A 21,605-nucleotide genomic window follows, 5' to 3' on the forward strand; every position below is an offset into this window, starting at 1 on the left:
CAAGCCCTTTCCTCAAAACCTCCATACTTGTCTGTGCACCCTGACAAAGTTGTGTTGCGCACTAGCGCTTCAGTCCTTCCTAAGGTGGTTACACCCTTTCAAGTAGGCCAGTCAATTACTCTGCCTACTTTCTACGCACCCCCACATCCTTCCCATGAGGAGGAGAAACTCCACCGTCTGGACCCAAAAAGAGCATTGGCGTTCTACCTCAATCGTACTAAAGATTTCTGGGTGGATGATCAACCCTTCGTTGGGTATGTGGGTGCAAAAAATGGGAAGGTTGTGCAGAAGCGTACCATCTCGCGATGGATGCTTCTTTGCATCAAAATGTGCTACGCTTTGGCCAAAAAGCAACCTCCAGAAGGCTTGTGTGCTCATTCCACCAGAGCAACTGCTGCTTCCACTGCGTTAGCATGCAGAGTTCCTGTCCTGTATATCTGCTAGGCAGCTACGTGGGCGTCACTGCATATGTTTGCTAAGCACTTCTGCCTGGACAGTCAGGTCCGTCAGGACGGCTATTTTGGTCATTGGGTCCTGCAGGACTTCCTAGTATGATCTTGGTTCGCTGCCCACCACCGAGGATCACATTGCTTGGGTATCTATTCTAAGGTAAGGAATCTGCAACTAGAAGTCTCCATCAGATGTACAAATTACTCACCTTCGGTAACGAAATATCTGGTAGAGACATATTCTAGTTGCAGATTCCTTACCGCCCACCCATCCACCTCGCTTGCGCACTGATTTCTAGGGACAGGGATTCCCCCTTTTCAGGTCCTTAGCTCTGGCGCACCATTCTGTGTTCTTAGCGGCTCTGCGCTTTGTTGTGGAAAGTCGTTAAAAGAAACTGACATCACTGCGTGAGGGCCGCATCTATATACTACTCCCGATGTCCTCACGGCGCCGCAGCCGCCCGCGGAGTCGACCAATAACACCTGCCGACGTGCAAGGGTATTACTTGAAGAAAAAATCTCCGGATCCATTCTGACGCCTGGGGAAATTCTAAGGTAAGGAATCTGCAACTAGAATATGTCTCTACCAGATATTTCGTTATCGAAGGTAAGTAACTTGTACATCTCAACCGGAAGGGGATAGTGGCTCTCCTCTCGGGTGCAGCAAGGGACAAGGTGTCATACCTTAGAAGGGGAGCCTGACTACTCCTGATTATGTAACATAGTATTCATGAGGTGGGAGCATAGGTCTCTGCAGGGCCTTCTATTAGTAGTAAAAAAAAACCTGCTTCCTGGACCAGTACCATGGACACTGGCTTTAACCAGAACAAGTCATCAGTCTGCAGGGGAGTGTATAGTTGTGCAGCATTGTATTTTCACTGTCCATAGAGTGCTAGAAAATCCTACATTTCATTATAGTGAGTAGTTCCTACATAAAAGGATGGTATACACCTGTACCAGATACATCTTTAATGCACTACTCTTTGAACAGTACAAGACTGCTGCTGGTCCCCAAGTGCTGGATCAGGTCTCAAATGTATTTAATGCAGATAGCTAAATACTGCACATAAAATTACAGATGTGTACAAAATCAAAGTTGGCAAAACAGCATACAAAGCATCCTAAGAGAGTTTTGCAAGAATTATTACAGTGCATATCTACCCCCAAGCCAACAACAAATCCCTTCCCTTTTCACATTCATCTTTGCGATTCCATGTAAAAAAAAAACAAAAAAGGAATATGGGTTTTAACACAGTGTATTAACAATCCATCCTTAATAGCCTTATTACTCTAACATGCTTATCAAATTCAGTAATTGAGACCTACAGCCTTTGTCATAACATTTCATTGTAAGCAGCTCAGACCTGTGGTATTTGGCTAGATTTCCCAGTGAACCTGTCATGTCTATAACTTTGATTTTTGGCTTGCCACCTTAGCTAGCTAAAGCCTACTGTATATAACATTAGCTTTTCCACAAGGCAATTACAAACATGTTTTTCTGTGGAAGTGTGAGGATGTGGAAAATGGCAATAAAGCAACAGCAATCCAATAGGGGAAACAAGAAATATGATATTTTAAAGTTTAAATTTGAAACAAGCACCAAGAAGTTGTTGGCACCCACAGCAATCATCTGGTTGGGTATGACTGGGACCTTACTGCGATTTAAGGCGAACCCTCGTTGAGCGCAGGTCAACTACAGAAACCAGGTTTGTCTTGGTTGGAAGGTTTACCTTCTGACTTAGTCTCTCAAATGGAAGCCAAAAAATCCTCAGCAATGCACGGCAGTATGCTGTGGCTGAGAAGGCTCCCCAAGGTCAGATAACCTTTGGATAATAACCCAGTGAAGCCGTTTGACTTTTGGCAGGAAAGCTCTGAGCAGGAGAAACTGAAAGGTTGCGTCCAAGGAAGATTCTTTGGCAACGGGATACTTTTGGCGCCTTTACCCTGGGAAGATTTATATGTTTGGACTTAGTCACTTTTTTGGAGCTCAAATTCCTCGGGCACAGCATGGCTGCAAGATGTTGCTGAACAGGGCTCCACAAGGCTGAAAACATTCTCTGACATGCTGCCGAAAAGGATTTGCTGCTGCTTGGAAGGCTCCAAGGAGGAGCAGTCTGAATCTCTGGCCCAGCAACAATGCATCATCAAATTGGCTTGACAGGTTTGTCCCAATCCTCAGGAGGTCTTTGGAGCCAAAACATTTCTAAATCCTAGGTTTCTGTGGATGTTAGGAGGAGTACAATTTGACACAGCCAAGGTCCTAGGACCTCAGGACTGCACTTGAGGGTCCAGACTCACTCCAGCAGAAGACACCAGCAGGGTCCAGGGTAAGTCCAATTGGAACTGGTCAGCCTGGCTTTTCAGAAAAAAAGGGCTTCTATCGGTCTGTTGTGTCCCTGTATCTTAACAGGAGGCCAGCCACCTGACTATTGGAGTCCACTTCTTTATCTTGGGTACAAGTGGGAGGATGTACATCATTTCAGGTCTTCTCACAAGCCTGAATAGCAGGTGTAGTTCTTCTGTCTACCACAGGTATAGAAATGTTCTGAAGAGGTTGCCCTGGGATGCTACATTTATGCCTGGTACGAGCTTATAAGTGGGGTGACTCCTGGCTCTTCCCTACAAAGTAGGGACAAAGTTCCAATGGCTAACCCTACAGACTTTTGCAGCAATTCCTGTGATCCCTGCTGCAAACAATCCAACACTGACCCCTCTCTACCTAAAACACAGATGGCAGAATCGTTCTACCCCTGTGCAGAGCTCCTGTGCCCACTCTAGAGTTGTAGCAAGGGAAAGGAGCAGTCCTTCTTCTTTGGTCACTCAAAACTGGTTCTGGAACTAGCCCAGCGCATTCATAGCTCCTCCTGACACCACAGACGCTGAGACAGACACGAGGAAGACGGGAACGCTGCTGTCCTCTATTAGAAGCACTCAAGCAAGCAGTGGGGACCACGCTCTGTTCTGGCAGAGTGCACTGCTCTGGCTGCACACACTATTCAGTGATGCTTTCACTCAGCAATTTAGAATGGGCCGCGCTGGCCTGGGAGGGCACCTCAGCTTAGTTAGTGGCTACATTCATCCTCTGATCTTAGCTGCTGCTGTGAGACTCACTCAGCATAGGCTGGCCATGGCGGCATCACATGATTGCAACAATAATCTTATAAATACGATTGTGTCCATTTGATTTACTCAGAGGCGGCAAGCGGCAGTTATGTTTCTTTTCCGCACTGCTGCCTGTGCATCTAGTTTGGTGCTTCACCGTGCCGGGCTGCAAGACTCGTCGGGCGCTCTCAGGTCTGTGGGTGTGTGATTCATGACATGTTCTTGTTGTTTTTTTTGCAGTAAGAATATTAATTTAATTTTAGCAGTCTGAGCCTGCAAACGTAACTGCTCACCTCTGGCTGGTGCTGCTGCAGATTGGGCTCACCTGACTCCCTGTGATGATTAGCAGCTAAGTGAACCCTGCAGCGCCATGGCTGCTGACTGTTGTGTGACCTGTAGTTCCCTGCATCAGCAAACTAAGTTATTTTTGGGGTGGCATCTTCCCTGTTTCTGAGTATCTTATGGGCAAATAGTGCCACCCCAGTGTCACTGACCATGAACTTTCAGCGGCTGGGCTTTGAGCAGTCTAAATGCCAGAGAATCATTCTGAATAGGCAAATGCATGACCTCTGTGTAGGTGTTTCTATAATTTCCAGCACCAGAATCATCTGAAAATTCCTTCTGAGGGGATTTCAACAGTATGGGAATTCTTGACTGTTAACACAATCATCTTTAAGAAAGCATGAGCTCAGCAAGACGCACCGAACCATGCAACTGAATTAAACTCAGGTAGCCACAGGCGGCACACTGAACCTCAGGGCGGTCAACCGTTCAACTATAATCAATGATTTTTGTACTAGTAAGTCTGTGTTTCCATTCCCTTTGTTGCTTGATTTTGCTCATGAGAAAGTGTCACTCTTAGTAATTGAAATGTCACTCATAATTACACAAATTATGAAAATGTCACACATAGCAATCTGAAACCTTGGCAACTATGTATAAAGCAAAAAGCAGATAAAATGGTTTTGTTACTTGACTGCTTACAAAAGGAACTTCTATTATTATAAAATGGCAGAGAGGGCCGAGCAGGCATACAGGGAGCTGTAGGTCTCACATGCCCAAAACTCAGAAGTGTTGATTTAGTAGCATTTCGTCTTTCTGTATTTGATAAAATTAGTTTATGATGTAAACTATATGGCTAATTACAGTAAAACAGAAATAGAACTTTTTGAATACAAACAAAGAAGACATATGGAAAATGACGTGTCAAAACTTTTCATTACTATTTTCAGGATGGAGTCAATTGAAAAAATGGAGTCCGATTTCATAAACTGTCACAAGTTCCTCGTGAAAGTGCTAAACAAGGCTGTCTGTCGAGGATCTTTTCCACACAGTAAGTATAAACTACTTCTCGTTGCAATATTTTACTCTTTTAAGTATATTTTCCATTACTGACTTGTTTGCAGTCCCGAGCCCTCCAATGGGTATTTAATTAGCATATTTGATTTACCCTAGTGTGTTTCATTATCCCAACAAACATTGATAATTGATGGTTCATGTGTACACCCCTTCCTGGAACAATGTTTATCAAGAACTTTATGTAGTTCTTGACCTGTCAGATGAGTTCATTTTAATTATGTGTTTGTGTTACATTTCCTTGTCAACTGTCATTGTTATCTGTTGTAGTAGTGCATTTAGTTTTTATGTTTGCGTTTTCCAACCGAAATACATGTGCTGGACTCACAAAAATGGTTATGATCCAAAAATATAATGTTGAAATTCCCCAGTTATGATTATCTGTGCAGCCTTAATGCCCCCAATGACTCCACTGATGATATTAATGATGTGACTGCTGGAGGTATTGCACGTACATTAAATGGAGGTAATACTCAAACATAATGCATATGCCGACAAACATTAAATCCAATTAATCCAGCTTATTTATTTTGAGAATATTTGGAAAGAAATCATGGACAGATTTTCAGCAAATCAGAAGCAGCGATGACCTCTGCATATCGGCTGTGGTGTACATTTGTCTGGTGGCTTGTAATCTATCATTTTGCTAAACTGTCCTGAGGGAATATGAAGGAGAGTGGCACATTTTGAAATCACTCAAATAACATTTGTCTTTCTACATCAATCTGGCTGAAAGTTTACAAGATCAGTATTGCACACTTAGACTTTTTTGGTTTATTTCTTGCTGATAGTTCAAACTTGACCAAAGTTATTAGCAATCAAAAAGGTGGTGCAGACTCATCAGTACTTAACTATTTAAAAAGTATTGTACCTAAAACTGACGAAATTCCTGTATTGCAAAGATGAAATTAACTTATCTAGCTTCCAAACCAGACTTAATCCATAGCCGTTCTCAGGTTAATCCATTGTCTTATTTGGAAATCAATTTTTCTTGTAATTAATACATTTTTCTAAGATTCATGGTGTAGAAAGTATACTCCAAGGGCAAGACTTAACCTAGCACATTTTCAGTCTTCCTGTATGGATTAATTGTGGTGCCAAAGTAGATCCGCGTAATTGGGGACATCACCCTACAATTGTTTTCTCCCAATGTTGGTACTGCTTGTGACACCAGTTTATTTTTTTCTTGCAATAGATGCTAATCTTTTCTTCAGAATACTCATGGTTGTATTTTTTTTAATCTGCCCTGCTTTAAGTATATTGCCATATTTACATTTCAGCACTATCCCCTTCTGAAAGTAGTATCTGGGGACTGAGAGCAACTCTTGATTTGTGTATAAAAATGCAACTTGTATCCATTAGGGATGGGGGGACCTTGGTCTTCTCCAGAGTTGGATCTTTCATAGCTTCACATGCTTGAATCATCCCTGTCGTCGAGGTGGGAGCCGCACGTTAATTCTATATATATAAATAGCAGTAAGTGTATCACACTAGGACCTATTGGCCCAAACAGGCACTGTTATAGCCTATCTATGTTGTTTTTATATAAAAAAAAAAAAAACTTGAAATACAACCATTCAAGCGTCAGCACCCTCTAGAACACTTCCCACAGATATTTCTACCGCACGTCATGTGAAGGGAGTCTCCCTGAGCTCTGCTCAGTTTCTTTTTCTGACAGGACTATTTTCTCAGATAATTTGGTTTTCCAGGGGCAGGATGTTCCAGCCAACTAATAAAGGACTTTTCAGAGATTGTGACAGTTGTGGGAGAAAAAAACTTCATATTGATGACTCCCACAAGACATGCATATACTGCCTGCATCCAGACCATAAGGTGAGAGATTGTAAGATTTGTTGCACCTTCGGTCATAAAACCCTGAAAGACAGGGAGGGTAGACTTTGTTATGCTCCAAAAGCAGAAGGCCATGCAATACCCTTCTTCTGAAGAGAGTGAAGCCTCCTCGCAGACTTCTCAGCCCCTATAAAGGCCTAAATGTGAAGAGAAACTTTTTGCAGAACCTCAGAGGAAAGTTTAAAAAAAATCGAAACACCTTTCTCTGGAAAGGCCAAGGGAGCTCTGCCTCATCATTACACCCGGGTAAAGCCCTTAAAAAAGGTTCACTCATAGCCTACAAACACCTTTAGGGGAAAAAAGGCACCTCCAAAAAGTGCCTCTCTGTCGCAAAAGAAAAAAACGGGAAAATACTCTTCAGACTCTGACAGAAAAGGCTTGTCAACGACATCACTGTTGACGACCACGTCTACAGTAACAACGATGATGATAACGTCGACGTTCACCACGGCAGTGTCCCCTATGATAGCTATGTCGTCGCCGCTTTCTTCGACGATCATCACATCTAGAATATGCAAAAGGGCACAGTCGATGACGAGGATATCATCGGCGAGAGACAAACCAACAAAGACTCCCACGTCATCAACGATGCACCATCCACAATATCTTCATCAACGACATCCTCGTCGACGACACAACCGTCCACGGCGGACACAGCAGGGAGAGCAACGTCTGAGTGATCTTACCATGCATACTTCAGGAACGGCAAAGTTTCTTCCTCTCTCTTTATTAACGCAAGGAAATAAGACATCTCCAATCCTACCAATGCATACCTCCCCAAGCAAGGTGTTACCGTATCCTCCTCAACACTTATTAGATGACGACGATGATGTATTCTCTCAAGATGATGGAATGTTTGGAGTAGCCAACAGTCCGTATCAGCTTAACGTCAAATGTCAGGACCTGGATAACCATGGTGAGGATCAGTATCAGGACAGCTATTCCTCAGCCAGGGTCCAACCGGATCCGTCATATTCCATTTATAAGAACACAGACACCTCTGTCCCTATACCAAGGCCTTTGGTGACAGATCTCCAGAGTATGTTGCAGGACTACTACAGAAGGTTTCCGCCCTCACTACCAGCGGCTCTGATCACTCAGCAGCATAACTTACAAGGGGGACTATGCACTCCTCTCCCTAGCAATCCAGGGACACCACCCAAACCGGATACAAACATCCCTTTCGTACAGCCACCTCAGGATAACCCTCAATCCACAGAAGAAGAAAGTGAAGAGGGAGAAATACCTAAAAATACTCCTAGTTAGTGGGAAGAATATCTGAACCCTACGCCATCACCACCCGCAGAAGGACCGGTGGATTCACCCCCAGAGAACATAGGGGGATTCCATCATTTGATGTAAAGAGCGGCTAAACGTTTTGAACTGCCCATTCTTTCTAAGGAAACTGATTGTTTCCTGTATGACTTTAAGAAGCCAACAAAAACTTCAGTAAGAGCTATCCCTATAGTGGACTTCATATGGCAGGAAGGATTGAAGGCAATGAAAAATCCAGCTACAATACCTTCCCAAATCCTGCGTTTGGAGAAAAAGTATAAAGCCCCGGAGGATACTCCAGCTTGTTTAATTATGCAACCAAAGCCGGATTTTGTGGTATCTCAAGCGGCACAACGCCGCTCGAAAAACCCTTCAACACCAATAACATCTCCGCCAGATAGGGAAGGATGCCAGCTGGACAACATAGGGAAAAGTTTCTCTTCAATAGCAGCAATAACAGTCAAAGCTGCCAACTCGTTAGCCATTTTAGGCAGATATGATCACCAAATGTGGGCAGACGTCCTCTTACATTGACCTCTTGCCAGAGGATGCTAAACTAGAGGGAAAGAAAGTGTTGCAAGGAGAGCGGATCACAGCCGAAGTGATCAATTGTGCGATTGATATCTCACTAAAGGGATTTAGACACAACTGGCAGGGGCTGGGGTCTTGCAAAGACAAGACTGGCTGAAGTCTTCTACTTTTAGGCCAGAGGTTCAAAGTAGAATACTTGACATAGCATATGATGGGGAAAGTCTCTTTGGCAAGCATGTGGATGACATGTTACAGTCCATAAAGGCGGATATAGACACAGCCTTTTCCCTGGGTTTGTTGCAGTACAAAAAGCAACCATTTCAGGGAGCGAGAGGAAGAGGAAGTTACTCCTTTCGTGGTGGTTTTCAAGCATATAGACCACAATACCAAACGGCTCAGACAGGTTTTCGGCAGCAGTACAGACAACACCAGCAACAATATCGAGTACCACCTACAGCTGCCTATAGACACCCCACGAGTGGAAGAACCGCTACCCGTGGCAGAGACACTGGTAGAAAACAATGACCGGGCTTTCATACCAGCTACCCAACCCCACCTCTGTTTCAAAGATTGGAGGCCGCATCGCTTACCACATCTCTCAGTTGTTCGGGATTACTTCAGACAAGTGGGTACTAGATATAGTATCCAGGGGACATACTCCTGAATTCATTCAGAAGCCTCCAAACACCCCTCCGTCAGGACCACCACCTCCAATGTTAAAACACCTCCTCAGGGAAGTATATGTGATGTCACACAAACGGATAATAGAACTTGTTCCAAAACTGCACAGGAACCAGGGATTTTATTTCCGCTTTTTTTCTAGTAAAAAAGCCCTCGGGGGATTGGCGTCCCATCCTAGGTTTGAGGTCCTTAAACAAGTTTCTGAAAAAAGACATTTTGTATGGTAACGCTTCAGGACATTCTATGCCTATTGAACACAGGAGATCACATGACCTCTCTAGACCTCCAGGATGCGTACTTCCATATCCTAATACATCAAAACCATTGGAAATTTCTCAGGTTCAGGGTAGCTGGTATGCATCTACAGTTTCATGTCCTCCCATTCAGATTAAAGTCAGCCCCCAGAATTTTTACCAAACTGCTAGCGCCAGAAGCACCTCACCTACGCCAGCTGGGCATACAAGTCTTTCCATATCTGGACGACTGGCTCATGAAGCCATCCACAAAGACGCAAGTGTTCGACCACACAGCCACTTGCCTCTGGTTGTTAAAAACTCTAGGTCTTGCCATTAATTATCGCAAGTCACACTTCCATCTCACACAGAGGCTGAATTTCTTAGGAGCAATTCTGGATACTATCCAAAGCAAATCATTTCCATCTCAGGAGAGGCAACAAAACTTATCCAGCATGGCTCAAAACCCATCAGTAAAAACGTTTGTTTCGGTTCGTAATTACAAATAATGTGTGGGAATGATCTCTTCATGTATTCCACTGATCCCAAATTGCCGACTGCACATGGGACCTCTACAGGAGCAACTAGACTCTCAGTGGCTCCAAGTGAATGGCTCCTTCGACGATTGAATTCTCATCACTCCAGAAATGAGAACTGCCATGTCTTGGTGGGCAAAACAGACCAACTCATCCAAGGGCCTTTCTTTTCATCAACAAGTGGCGCAATACATAATGACAGATGCGTCACTCGAGTGTTGGGGTGCCCACCTTCAAGATCTCCGGATAAGTGGCAACTGGACATAAACAGCTTCATGTAAACCAACTGGGGCACAAAGCAATAGATCTGGCGCTGAAGGCCTTCTTACCAAGAAGCCGAAACTCAAAAATTCTCATCAGAATGGACAATACCACAATTATGTTTTACCTGAACAAACAGGGCGGCACAAAGTCCTTTCAGCTCTCACGTCAAGCTCAGAGCATATGGGAATGGGCCAGGGCAGCCAATCTCTTAGCGGACGCTTTGAGCAGGACATTCATCCTGTATCACGAGTGGGAACTCGACCAACAGGTTCTCGACCAACTTTTCCAGAAATGGGCAAGCCGAATTTAGATCTTTTTGCCACATACAAGAACAGGAAATGCCCATATTAAGCAAGCTGGCATCACCAGAAAGGGTTGTAGGAAAATGCATTTTTTATTTATTCATTTTTTTAAAATTATTTTTATTGGAATCAACAATTGCTCATCATAGTACATTTACATAAAGGTTTGCAGAGGGTCACATCATGCCTCACAGTTACAGATCAGTCGGCACTGTATCAACTATACAATATCGCAGTGTGAATTTATGCCCTTTTCCCTTCAGCGAGCTATGCTATAAGCTATGGCTCACCTCTGGAACAATGATTGATAAGTCCCTGTTCCTTTCCTATGCCCTCCCCAGTGGCTTCGGCTTTTCATCTGTTACTATACGCCTTACATTGAGACCAGATTTTGTTATTCTTTTGGGGGCACCCCCGGCTCAAATAAATCAACTGTTCTGCTCGCTGGCACCAGTCCAAGTTATTTTCCCATTCTTGTATCTCTGGTGTTGCGGTCTTACACCATTCCCTCGCTATATCTCTTTTAGCTGCCCCTGCCGCCAGCATTAACCACATCCTCTGACATTGCTGCCACCTCTCTTTGGCTGCTATCTGCAGGATTAACCAACGGGCCTCCAGCAGAATTGTCAGGCCCATAACTTTAGACATGGTGCAGACCACTTGTTGCCAGAAGTCTTGTATACGCGGGCAGCTCCACAAGATATGAAAAAAGGAGCCCTCCATCCCACACCCCCTCTTACACAATGCTGATTCACTTTGGCCCATACGAAATAACAAGGAGCTAGAGTAGTATGATCTATGTAGGATTCTGAGTTGTATTAGACGGATCGAGCCCTGATTCCCACCACATGTGGGCTCTGTAGGGCCTCTAGCCAGTCCTCCTCTTATGTTTCTCCAAAATCACCCTCCCAAGCCTGTCGTAGTGACCGACCAGGCTCTGGGACATTATTCATAAGTTTTGTTTTTTAAGTCAGGGAGATTGCTTTCTCCGGCATCTGCTCCGATAACAGCTGGTCTTCAAGTGGAGTAGACTCTGGGAGTTGTTCCCCTACCTGTATATGTTTCTTTAGCGCATGTTTCAGTTGAAGGTATTGGAAGTCTATCTTTGTCCCAATTATGTATTCCTTCTTGAGGTCCTCTAGGGAATCCAGAGTCCCAGCCCTCCATATCTCCCCCAGATGGTCTATTCCTATTAGACCCCAACGACAGAGCCCGCTCAAACCACACAGTTTGCTAAGTTGGTTGCTAGTCCAGGGAGGGGTCATGTCTGTGAGTCTGTCCTACCAACCTAGGTACCTGGAAGCCTCTCTCCATGCACGTATCACTGACTCCGTGTGGCTCGGGAGCCGGCCCTCTTTTCCTCTCATAGAGCACTGATAAGTTCCCTCCCTGTCCCATGGCCGCTCTATCCTCTCTGTATGCCGGCTCATCCCTTTCCGCGAATGCCCGCCCGTTCACCGAAACGGACTGCGCTGCCCAATAATATGCTTGTATGTTAGATATCGCTAGCCTCCCCTCAAACACATCTTTCTGCAGCTTACGTAGTGCTATTCGAGGACTGCCTCCATCCCACAGCAACGTGCACAGCTCTTTATTGACTTGGGCAAAGAGGGTCTGTGGTATTTTATAGGGAGCCTTCTGGAGCATGTATAGTAGCCGGGGGAGGGACACCATTTTAAAAAGAGCAGCGCGACCCATCAGAGAGAGCGGTAGCCTGCACCAGTCCAACACATCTCCGTAGAGACGGTCTAGCTGTGGGTATAGGTTCCTTTTATAAAAATTCCTCAGGGTGCCTTGTGACATAATCTCCCAAGTAGGAGAATCCCTCCCTCTCCAGGCGGGGCCACGCATTCTGCCTGGATGCTCAACTCTCCTCCGGTTAATGGGTAAAACTTTGACTTTTCCCAATTTATTTGATACCCTGAATATGTTCCAAAAAGCTGGAAAATGTGCAGCAATCTGGGTATGGATCAACGGGGTTTCGTTACATATAGAAGCATGTCATCCGCATACAGGGAGATCCTTGCTTCCCACTCCCCATCTTCTGGAATACCCCATACTAGAGGGTCCTGTCGCACCCAGGTGGCTAACTGCTCTCGTGCCAGGGCAAACAGCCATGGGGACAATGGGCAAACCTGTCTCTTGCCCCTGTATAAGGCAAACGCGCGAGACGTCACCCCGTTGACTCTCGCTTGCGGGGTAGCTGTACAACAGCTGGATCCAAGTGCATAATTGTGGGCCAAAGCCCCGTCTTGTTAGGACTGCCCTAAGGTAGGCCCATTCTATGCTGTCAAAGGCCATCCTCGTGTCTAGCGTGAGCAATGACGCCTCCTCTGTCCCGGGGGTACCAGTCTCATGTAGGATCCTGTATAGGCGCCATAAATTTAGTCCATTGTTTCTGTGCTGCAGAAAACCCATTTGGTCACGATTGATCAGGTAATCCATTAGTGGGCAAAGTCTGTTCACTATAATTTTAGCCTGTACTTTAACTTCCAGGTTCAACAGCGTTATAGGCCTGTCTGAGCCCCACTCTGTGGGTGGCTTACCCCCTCTATGTATTACGACAATAGTTGCTAACCTTTAATTTAGAGGCAAGAGACCTGCTGACTTAGCTACTTGGAACATTGCCAACACATGCGGCGCTACAATATTTGCCATACATTTGTAGAGCTTTACCGATAGCCCATTGGGGCCCACCGCTTTCCCCGACCTAATCTCCATGATAACCCCGAACTTCTTCTACCGTTATATCTTGGTCTAGTGTTTCTCTGTTGTCCGCTCGGAGCTCCACCAGCTGGAGACCTCAAAGGAGTTCCAAGCAGTCCTCCTATGTCTTGTCTGTCTTTGCAGAATAGACGCGCTCGTAGTATGTGGCAAAATCCTCTGCTATATCATCTCCTGCAGTGCATCGCTAGCCCGTGTCGTCTGTAATCCCCGTTACCCGACTCCTATCCCGGTCTCGCTTTTCTAGCCAAGCCAGTAGTTTATTTGCCTTGTCCCCTACGTCGTACAGATGTAGCTGCATGGCCAGGGCGCGTGCTTGTGCCTTATTTTCCACTAAGTCCCTCAGCTCTTGTTGTTTAATTAGGATACAATGACATTGGTGCAGCTGTATCGATCCCCCAGCTAGAATTTGGGCCTCCAACCTACTGACCTCGCCTTCTAGAGTTTCACATTGGAGACAACGCTCCTTCTTAAGACCCCCTATTAATGTCTGCGCTTGTCCCCTAATGACTGTTTTGAAGGCCTCCCAGAGTATACCTTCCGAGGTCATACTTCCCAGGTTGTCCTCAAAATATCTCTTAGCCCCTTTGTGTAACTTGTCAGGGAAGTCTCCTTCCTTGAGATACCAGGGGTCTATTCTGGGCCATAATCCTGCGACTTTAACAGTAGCAACGAGAGTGGCTACCACCGGGGAATGATCTGACACACCACGTGCGAGCTGTGGCATGTCCCTAAACCATCCCACTCCCATGTGTTGTGTAAACAAATAGTCGATACGTGAGAAACTTTTGTGTGGTGCAGACAGAAATGTATATTGCCTCTGATGTGGGTTATGGGCTCCCCAGAGGTCTTTCAGGCCAATCGAGTTGGCAAAGGTCGACAGGTTCCCAGTTCCACCCCTTCCTTTACCCCCAGATAGCCTATCTAGAGTCGGGTCCATGGTGTTGTTCATGTCTCCTCCCAGGATAAGGGTGCCGGGGCAGTTCCAGCAGTACGTCCCCCAGTGTTGGTAGGGTGTCAGCATGTAATTTTGGTGGTATGTACACCGAACAGAAATTCAGTGTCTGCCCATTCCAGATCCCAGTTATCGCCCTGAATCTCCCCAGTTTGTCTTTCCGTCTTCACCAGCCCTGGTTTTAAGGGTGTCGACCTTTTAACTAAAATACCCACTCCTCTGGAGCTAGTAGTGAGTCCTGCATGTGCCCCAAGTAGGAACCCATGCGGTCTAATGCCTTGCAGTGGTTTCCCTGCAGATGCGTTTCTTGAATGAGGGCCACATCTGGTGCATGGCTACGGAGAAATTGTAGGATCAATGTCAGTTTAATTCTATTGCCCAGGTCATTGACGTTCCACGTCATGACCTTCAGGGGCTGGGGCCCTAACTATCGTCAGTATGTGCCTGGTTGAGTCTTCGGGTCTGCAACTGCCCGATCTCTCACGACCACCCTCCCTTCCTCCCGTCTCCTTGGAGTCCCCTGATCCATTCCTGCAGTGTATGTAGTGAGCAAAATACGTAAACGTTTACATTGGGCCTCAATGTAGTGTGCCCTTGCACAACCTAACCATACCCCTCCCTCCCTGCTGCCCTGCCCAGTAGGCCTAAAAGTGCCCACCCCCAAAACTTGCAGAGTGCCTATAGCCCCAACTGTAACATAGATGCGATAAGGGTTGGTGGCTCCACAGAGACGGCTCCTATACTGTATCGAATATTCTCATATCCTAGAGTCAGCTTTAGTATGGAAAGCCTCCCACATACCAATTGCAATATCAAAGTCTCTCACCTCCACTCCTTAGAAGAGTGGATGTGTATTTACTCTTTATCACTGATCTATACATCAATGTGTATTTGTTCGATATAGGACTTACTGTTAGAAGGCAGAGAAAATCACCTCCCTCCGATTTCACTCTGTGGTGTCAGCTTAGTTCAAGTCCCTTCCCTAGCCCCAGTATCAGAATGGACCAGTTCACTCTCTGGGGGCCTTTTCGGTTTCTGCGCCCCTAGTCGTCCTCTTGGCTCGCCTCTCCTGTTTCGTAGGTCCACCGGGCACCATCCCGCTATCCAGTCCCACGCCTCATCTGGGGGATGTGAAAAACCATGATCTGCCTTCTGCTAGAACTCGTAGCTTTGCCGGGAAGAGCATCATATATTTTAGTTCTTTCGGTTGGAGAGCTTTCTTGACTTCATCAAAGCTGCGTCTTTGTTTTTGCACCTGGAGGGTAAAGTCTGGGGAAAAAAAACGCACAGTGGCGTTATCGAGGCGTACATCGCCGTGCGTACAGGCAGCTTGTAGGATAGCATCACAGTCTCTATGATTGAAAATTCTTGCTATGATTGTTCTCAAGGGGGGGGGGCCGTGGTTTCGGTGGAGGAATCGGTACCCTATGCACCCTTTCTACAGAAAAGAATTTGGATAGGCGCTTTGGGCGAAGCATGTTGACAATGAGGTCCTACAGAAATAGATCTACACTAGGCCCTTCTGTCCCCTCCGGAACTCCAACGACCCTGATGTTCTTTCTTCGTGCTAGCCCTTCTTGATCTTCCAGTCTGGCGGCTAGCACTCCAGCATGCTTCGTGAGGCATTGCTCTTGATCTTCAAGTTTCTTGGAAGCAGTTTGCAATATCTCAATGCCTGATTCCGCATTTTTTGGGAGGTCTGCTCGCAAGGAGACATTCACCGTCACAGCATCTAGTTTGGGCTCTAGCATGCTTTTTAAGTCCGATATCACCGCCATGATGGCCTTCAGTGAAGGTTCTCCTTCCTCTGGCATGTTCTTCTCTGAACCGTTAGGTGTGGGAGATTGCTTTTGTACTGCATATTTGTCCATTTTGTTGGACTGTGTGGGGGGCCTGGCCCTTTGGCTTCATCTTGATCTTTACAGGGGTGGTGAGCCCACCTTACGATAACTATCGCCTTTTGGCAGCCCCCCTTCTACAGTCCTGGTGTAGTGGCTAGTCTTTCTGCGTCCAGGTGGTCGGGGCTTCACCAACCGACTCCACTGGTCCCAGCTACATTGCCTGCTGGCTCTTCTGTCCACCGAGGCCCCACAGTCCTGCCCACTCGCATCTAGATCTAGGCTACAACCGATGTCTCGCCCCTTCACCTCCTCTTCTCCCCATCGTTAGTCCACTAGTCATCTTCCTGTGAGTCCACACGAACCCGTTTCCTCAAGGACCAGGACCTTCATCACATTCGCAGCCACAGCCCTGGGCAGCCCAGTTCTGTCTGCTTTTACTTATCGTCTTGCGCACTGTTGCATCCTCTTATTGCTAGGCCCTTCTCTACGCCGGATCCCCTTGTCTCTGCCCTTCCGCCCACTACATGCCAGTGCGGGCTGTCCCCCTTTCTCAGTCTCAGCCTCCGGAGGCCTCCAATCATTGGGCGGCTAGCCGCATTCACCTCCCAGGCCCTCTCTTGCCGGTGAGCCAGTATGCGCATACGAGCCAGCGCACCCACCGTCAGTCCTGTAGGGCCACGGCCCAGGCCTCTCCAGCCTCGTATCTCGACCCAGGGCTCAGGGCACAGGTCCCTGACTCGAGCGCAGGCCCAGCTCCTGGGTTTCCTCAATCTCCAATCGGGCAAGCCCTGTCTTCAGCTCCCAACCCGATCAGATTACACATGCGGCCCACTGCTGACGGTGATCGCACTTCTAGGGCCCCAGGCACGATCCACCCAGGTCTCCAAGATCCTGGCGACTCTGCTTTTTTTTCCCCTTTGTTGGCTGTGCGGGAGGCTATCTGATTATGTCGGATTTTAGGCGTTTAGGAGCCGTGGAGCTCCTTTAGTTGGCAGCCATCTCTGCACGAGCCAAGCCGGGAAATGCGTTTTTGATGAGATGGTCCAGAATCTATGCCTGCGCTTTTCCCACGATTCCTATCATCCCCAGAGTGATCAACAAAATGAAAACCGAGGGATGTCGTCGCCTTCTAGTAGCACCAAGGTGGCCCAGGCAGATTTGGTTCACAGAACTCCTTTTGTATTCGGATCAACCACATGTTCTACTCAGACAGACACCAACCCTACTGACTATGCACCAGGGCTAGATCAGGCATCCGGATCCTTCATCTCTACACTTATCTGCCTGGCTCCTGAATTCAGTGAATATTCCACCTTTAACATTTCATCGGAATGTAGAGAAATATTGGCCAGAGCTGACACCACCAAATAGACACCGCTGCTCTCAACACACCTCCTCACTATATTCTGCCAGGATTGTGTAACAATTCCTCAAGGGCCTTTTTAGAATGTTTCCACCAGTGCGCAAACCTCCACCGCTATGGTCCCTTAACATAGTGTTGGGACAACTCATGAAGCCTCCTTTCGAACCAATCCACAGGTCAGAGTTCAAATTCCTCTTGGAAGACATCACTTTTACTGGCTCTCACATCAGCAAAAAGGGTGAGTGACCTACAGGCCTTCACCATCAAAGAACCTTTTCTTCAGTTCACTCCAAATGGGGTGATACTTCGAACCAGTCCTAAATATATACCAAAGGTCACCTCAAACTTCCATTTAAATGAGCCAATGGTCTTAAAAACGTTTTTTCCTAACTCACAAACGGTTTCAGATAAAGCACTGCATTCGCTGGATGTAAAGAGATGTTTAAAGTTCTTTCTTCAAAGAACACTGAGCATTCGGAAATCGGACAAGCTATTTGTAGCTTTTGGAGATGGCAGAAAGGGCTCTGCGATATCTAAGCAGACCATTGCCAGGTGGATTGGTCTGGCAATACAATTTTATCATGCCCAAGCAGGAAAGTCGCTTCACAATAAAGTTAAAGCCCACTCTACCAGGGTGGTAGCCACATCAGCGACGTTCTTCACTGGAGTGCCCTTGCAACACAATTGCAGGGCAGCAACATGGTCCAGCCAGCATACTTTTACAAAGCACTACTGCCTCGATGAGATGAACAAGACGGACACAGCTGTTGGGCAAGCAGTGTTGAGACATCTATTCTATTTAGGTGAGCCTCTCTGGTATGTGATCTATACTTGTCTAATGTTATTGTTATTATTTTTATTATTATGGTTGTTATTATTCTCAATACATATGTATATTTCTTTCTAATATTGGCTGATTGTAGTATCATACCTATTATGGATGTTATGGCTAGTTTAAACAATATTATTGCTCGCTACTCTAATTAAAGCATGTGAATCTATGAAAGATCCAGTACTGGAGAAGAAAATTGGTTACTTACCCGTAACTATAGTTCTCCATCTTTCATAGATTCACATGTGACCCACCCTCCCCCTCTCAGAGGCACCCCTTAATCATAAAACTATCAACTGCACACTCGTACTAGAAAATCTGAGGGAAACGGCCTCTGTGGGGAGTGTTCTAGAGGGTGCTGACGCTTGTTTGGTTCTTTTTTATAAAAGAACATCGATAGGCTGTAACAGTGCCTGTTTGGGCCATCGGGGCCTAGTGTGATACACTTACTGCTATTGATATTTAAAGTTACTGTGAGGCTCCCATCTCGACGACGGGGATGATTCAAGCATTGAATCTTTGAAAGATACCAATGCTGAAGAACTATAGTTACAGGTAAGTAACCAATTTTCTTCTTTGGCCTGCACTACAAAGACTAAGAATGCTGGGTTGATTCTCCCATCTGTAGCTGTGCAAATGCAGCGGGGATCTATTCTTCTTTGGACATTGGTAAGCAACATAAATAGTCACGATCATCCTCCACTTATAAACACTGATCAGCACCCACTTAACCTTGTTATTCTTCAACTGAGAAGCATTTGTTAGAAAGATGTTCCCTCCTCCAATGCTAGGTGGTTAATTCCATTCAACTATGTTACAAATGTTAAAGGTAAGGCATCATCTACTCCTAGCCTTCAACACATCTTCAGTGGATGTGAAAATCATAACTATCAACTACAAAAAGTATATGATCCTTTTGTTATGTGATAAACATGGTTCTAAATGAAGAGTTTCTTTGGTCTAGGTTTGAACACTAAGGGGCTTCTCCTTAAAGGACGCAGGTCATCACCCAGTCAAGTGGCATGTTTAATCATTGGGCCCTTACATAGTCGTTGGCTGTCTAAAATAAATGTGAATCAAGCCATGAATTCAGCTGGTGCTGCCCGCACTACTCCACTTTCAATACTAGGTTTAGTGGAAGGGTCTTCCTTTTCAGTGTCTGCAGTATCAGCTCATACTGTTCTTAATAGACCCTTTATATCTGATCCAGTAAAGGAGACAGTGCAGTAAAGGAGAATCCCTCTGCAAAACTACTGCAGAGAGAGAGAGAGAAAGAGAGAGAGGGAGGGATTTAAAGTGCAGGAGCCTATTTATTGCCTTTTAAGTGGGGAAATCTTTCACTGTTCAGACCACAATGAAGCTTACACCACCTTCTATGCATGGTCTAAAGAAAAATTGGCTTTTTTTTAACCTTCTAAAAAACATACTGTTGGCCACTTTTACTGATGTAGACTTCCATGGTCCTCTGCCTTCTCTGTAGCAACGGTTATTAAGAAATTGGAGCTGAGAAATCTGCTGAAATATATATATATATTCATTCCTAAAGATGGTGGACAATGGGACACCACTAGTACTTTTTGCTGCCTATCAAAGGCTTCCTAACAGCCTATTTTGACAAGCACATCAAAAATAGTTATTCCTCCCTCCCTTGACAATTTAAATGGAAGTGTCCAGGCAAAAGTGGAAGACAATATGCAGTGCCGAAATGTGGAGACAGTGTAGTTTATAATACAGCAAAAAGGCACCTTGAACCAGAACATTTGAAACCAGCATTGGCAAAGCCAGTACATCTTGCCTGTCCAACAGCTATGTGTTTTAGCCATGCGGTACACCAGTGTGACTACTGTTCAGCGTGGCTGAAAGTGAGTGGCATAGAAGAGAGTGGCATGCCATAGAATGGAATAGTGTTGTAGGGTTGAGCATAGAGTGAAGTGTTGTAGAGTAGAGTGTAATTTAATGGAGTGGTCATGAGTACCATGTCATGGAGAGGAACGTAGCAGTGTACAGTGGAGTAAAGTGCTGTGGAGTAGAGTGGCTTAGAGTGGAGTAGTGTCATAGAGTCAAGGGGCAGAGAGTGGAGTATGTATAGTGTGGTAGCGCACTTTCATTACAGACCACACATTTTCAGTGAGATTACCATTACATTACATTTGCACAGACATACAGTTTTACTGATAAACTATACAGCACAGAAACTGTGTTTTGAAATCTGCATCACCTAGTGCATTGATCTGTTGTAATCATATTAAAATATTGGTTACCGCCACACTTCAGATTTACAAAACATTTGCTTGATTTGGGCTTTACGAATTCTGATATATTCTGAAATATTTGTACACTTAATTTACTTGCTTTTACATTTCATTTTTCACTAGAAATAAATAACCTTTTCTTTTAGGGCCCAGTGCCCAGCAAGATTGTCACATAAGTTTCTCACTTTGAAATCAGAGGAAGGAAAGTAAACATCAAGCTCCCTGGGATGACAGAGCCTAACAGTTGACCTCTGTATTTGAATGGGCAGTAAATGTGACAAGATAAAAACGAAATTGAAATGTCTGTTTATCGCTCATTCACTTCTGAAATACAGCATGGTTGGGGTGGTGGGGGTTGTTTCACCACTCACAACTGCCCCACTACCAGCTCCTGTGTCATGGGTGGTAGAGATAAGTAGAATCAGTCTAGCATAGATAAAGGAGACATGAAACCTTTTCAGAGAAATACAGCACGCTTACTGCTGTGAACCAGCATGTGGGAGACAACTGAAAACACATATACTCTCCTGAACTGCTCTATGGAAGAATACAAGGAGTCAGAAAGGTGGTAAACAAGCTGTGCTCCATGGGAGGGACAGGACATGCTGGACAGCCTAACACAAATAAAGCCAGCAAATAGAAAGCAAACAAATGTGGGTTACAAAACACAAAGCCATTGGTAAGCAATGAGCAGAATGCATTCCTAGGGAAGCTTTTAGCATGTCCCCAATATGGCTTTGCAACCAGACAGCAGATGGCTTCGACCTAATAAGGCTTTGTACCTACTCCTCTGCCTCGAGTACACCGGTTTTTGTGTCTTTTCAGGATAGAGGTACTAATGCAGTCACTTTGACACGGATTAGGTGGGGAGTGAGCAGCATCACAAAGACAAGTTGAAATGCCAACCAAGAGCCACAACATGCCCTCCCTTTTGGGCTTTCACTTTGTAGACTCTATTGAATCAGCCTACTGCTAACGGAAAAAAACACTTGGAGCATGGCCCTCCATCTGGCACCCTGATCGTGTCAAACAGCTGTTTTTCTATTTGGTGCCACCCA

The 21,605-nt window shown here is 45.5% G+C and overlaps 1 protein-coding gene across 1 annotated transcript in view; it reads left to right on the top strand.

Moving 5' to 3' along the window:
- Positions 1–21,605, top strand: part of TUBGCP5 (tubulin gamma complex component 5) — a 326,919-nt gene that overhangs the window by 300,485 nt on the left and 4,829 nt on the right. The window contains exon 22 of the mRNA XM_069204290.1: positions 4,784–4,884. Within this exon, the coding sequence (XP_069060391.1) occupies positions 4,784–4,884 (101 nt within the window). The remainder of the gene's footprint in view (positions 1–4,783; positions 4,885–21,605) is intronic.

Source organism: Pleurodeles waltl, chromosome 8, assembly GCF_031143425.1.
Source record: "Pleurodeles waltl isolate 20211129_DDA chromosome 8, aPleWal1.hap1.20221129, whole genome shotgun sequence".
Lineage (NCBI taxonomy): Eukaryota > Metazoa > Chordata > Amphibia > Caudata > Salamandridae > Pleurodeles > Pleurodeles waltl.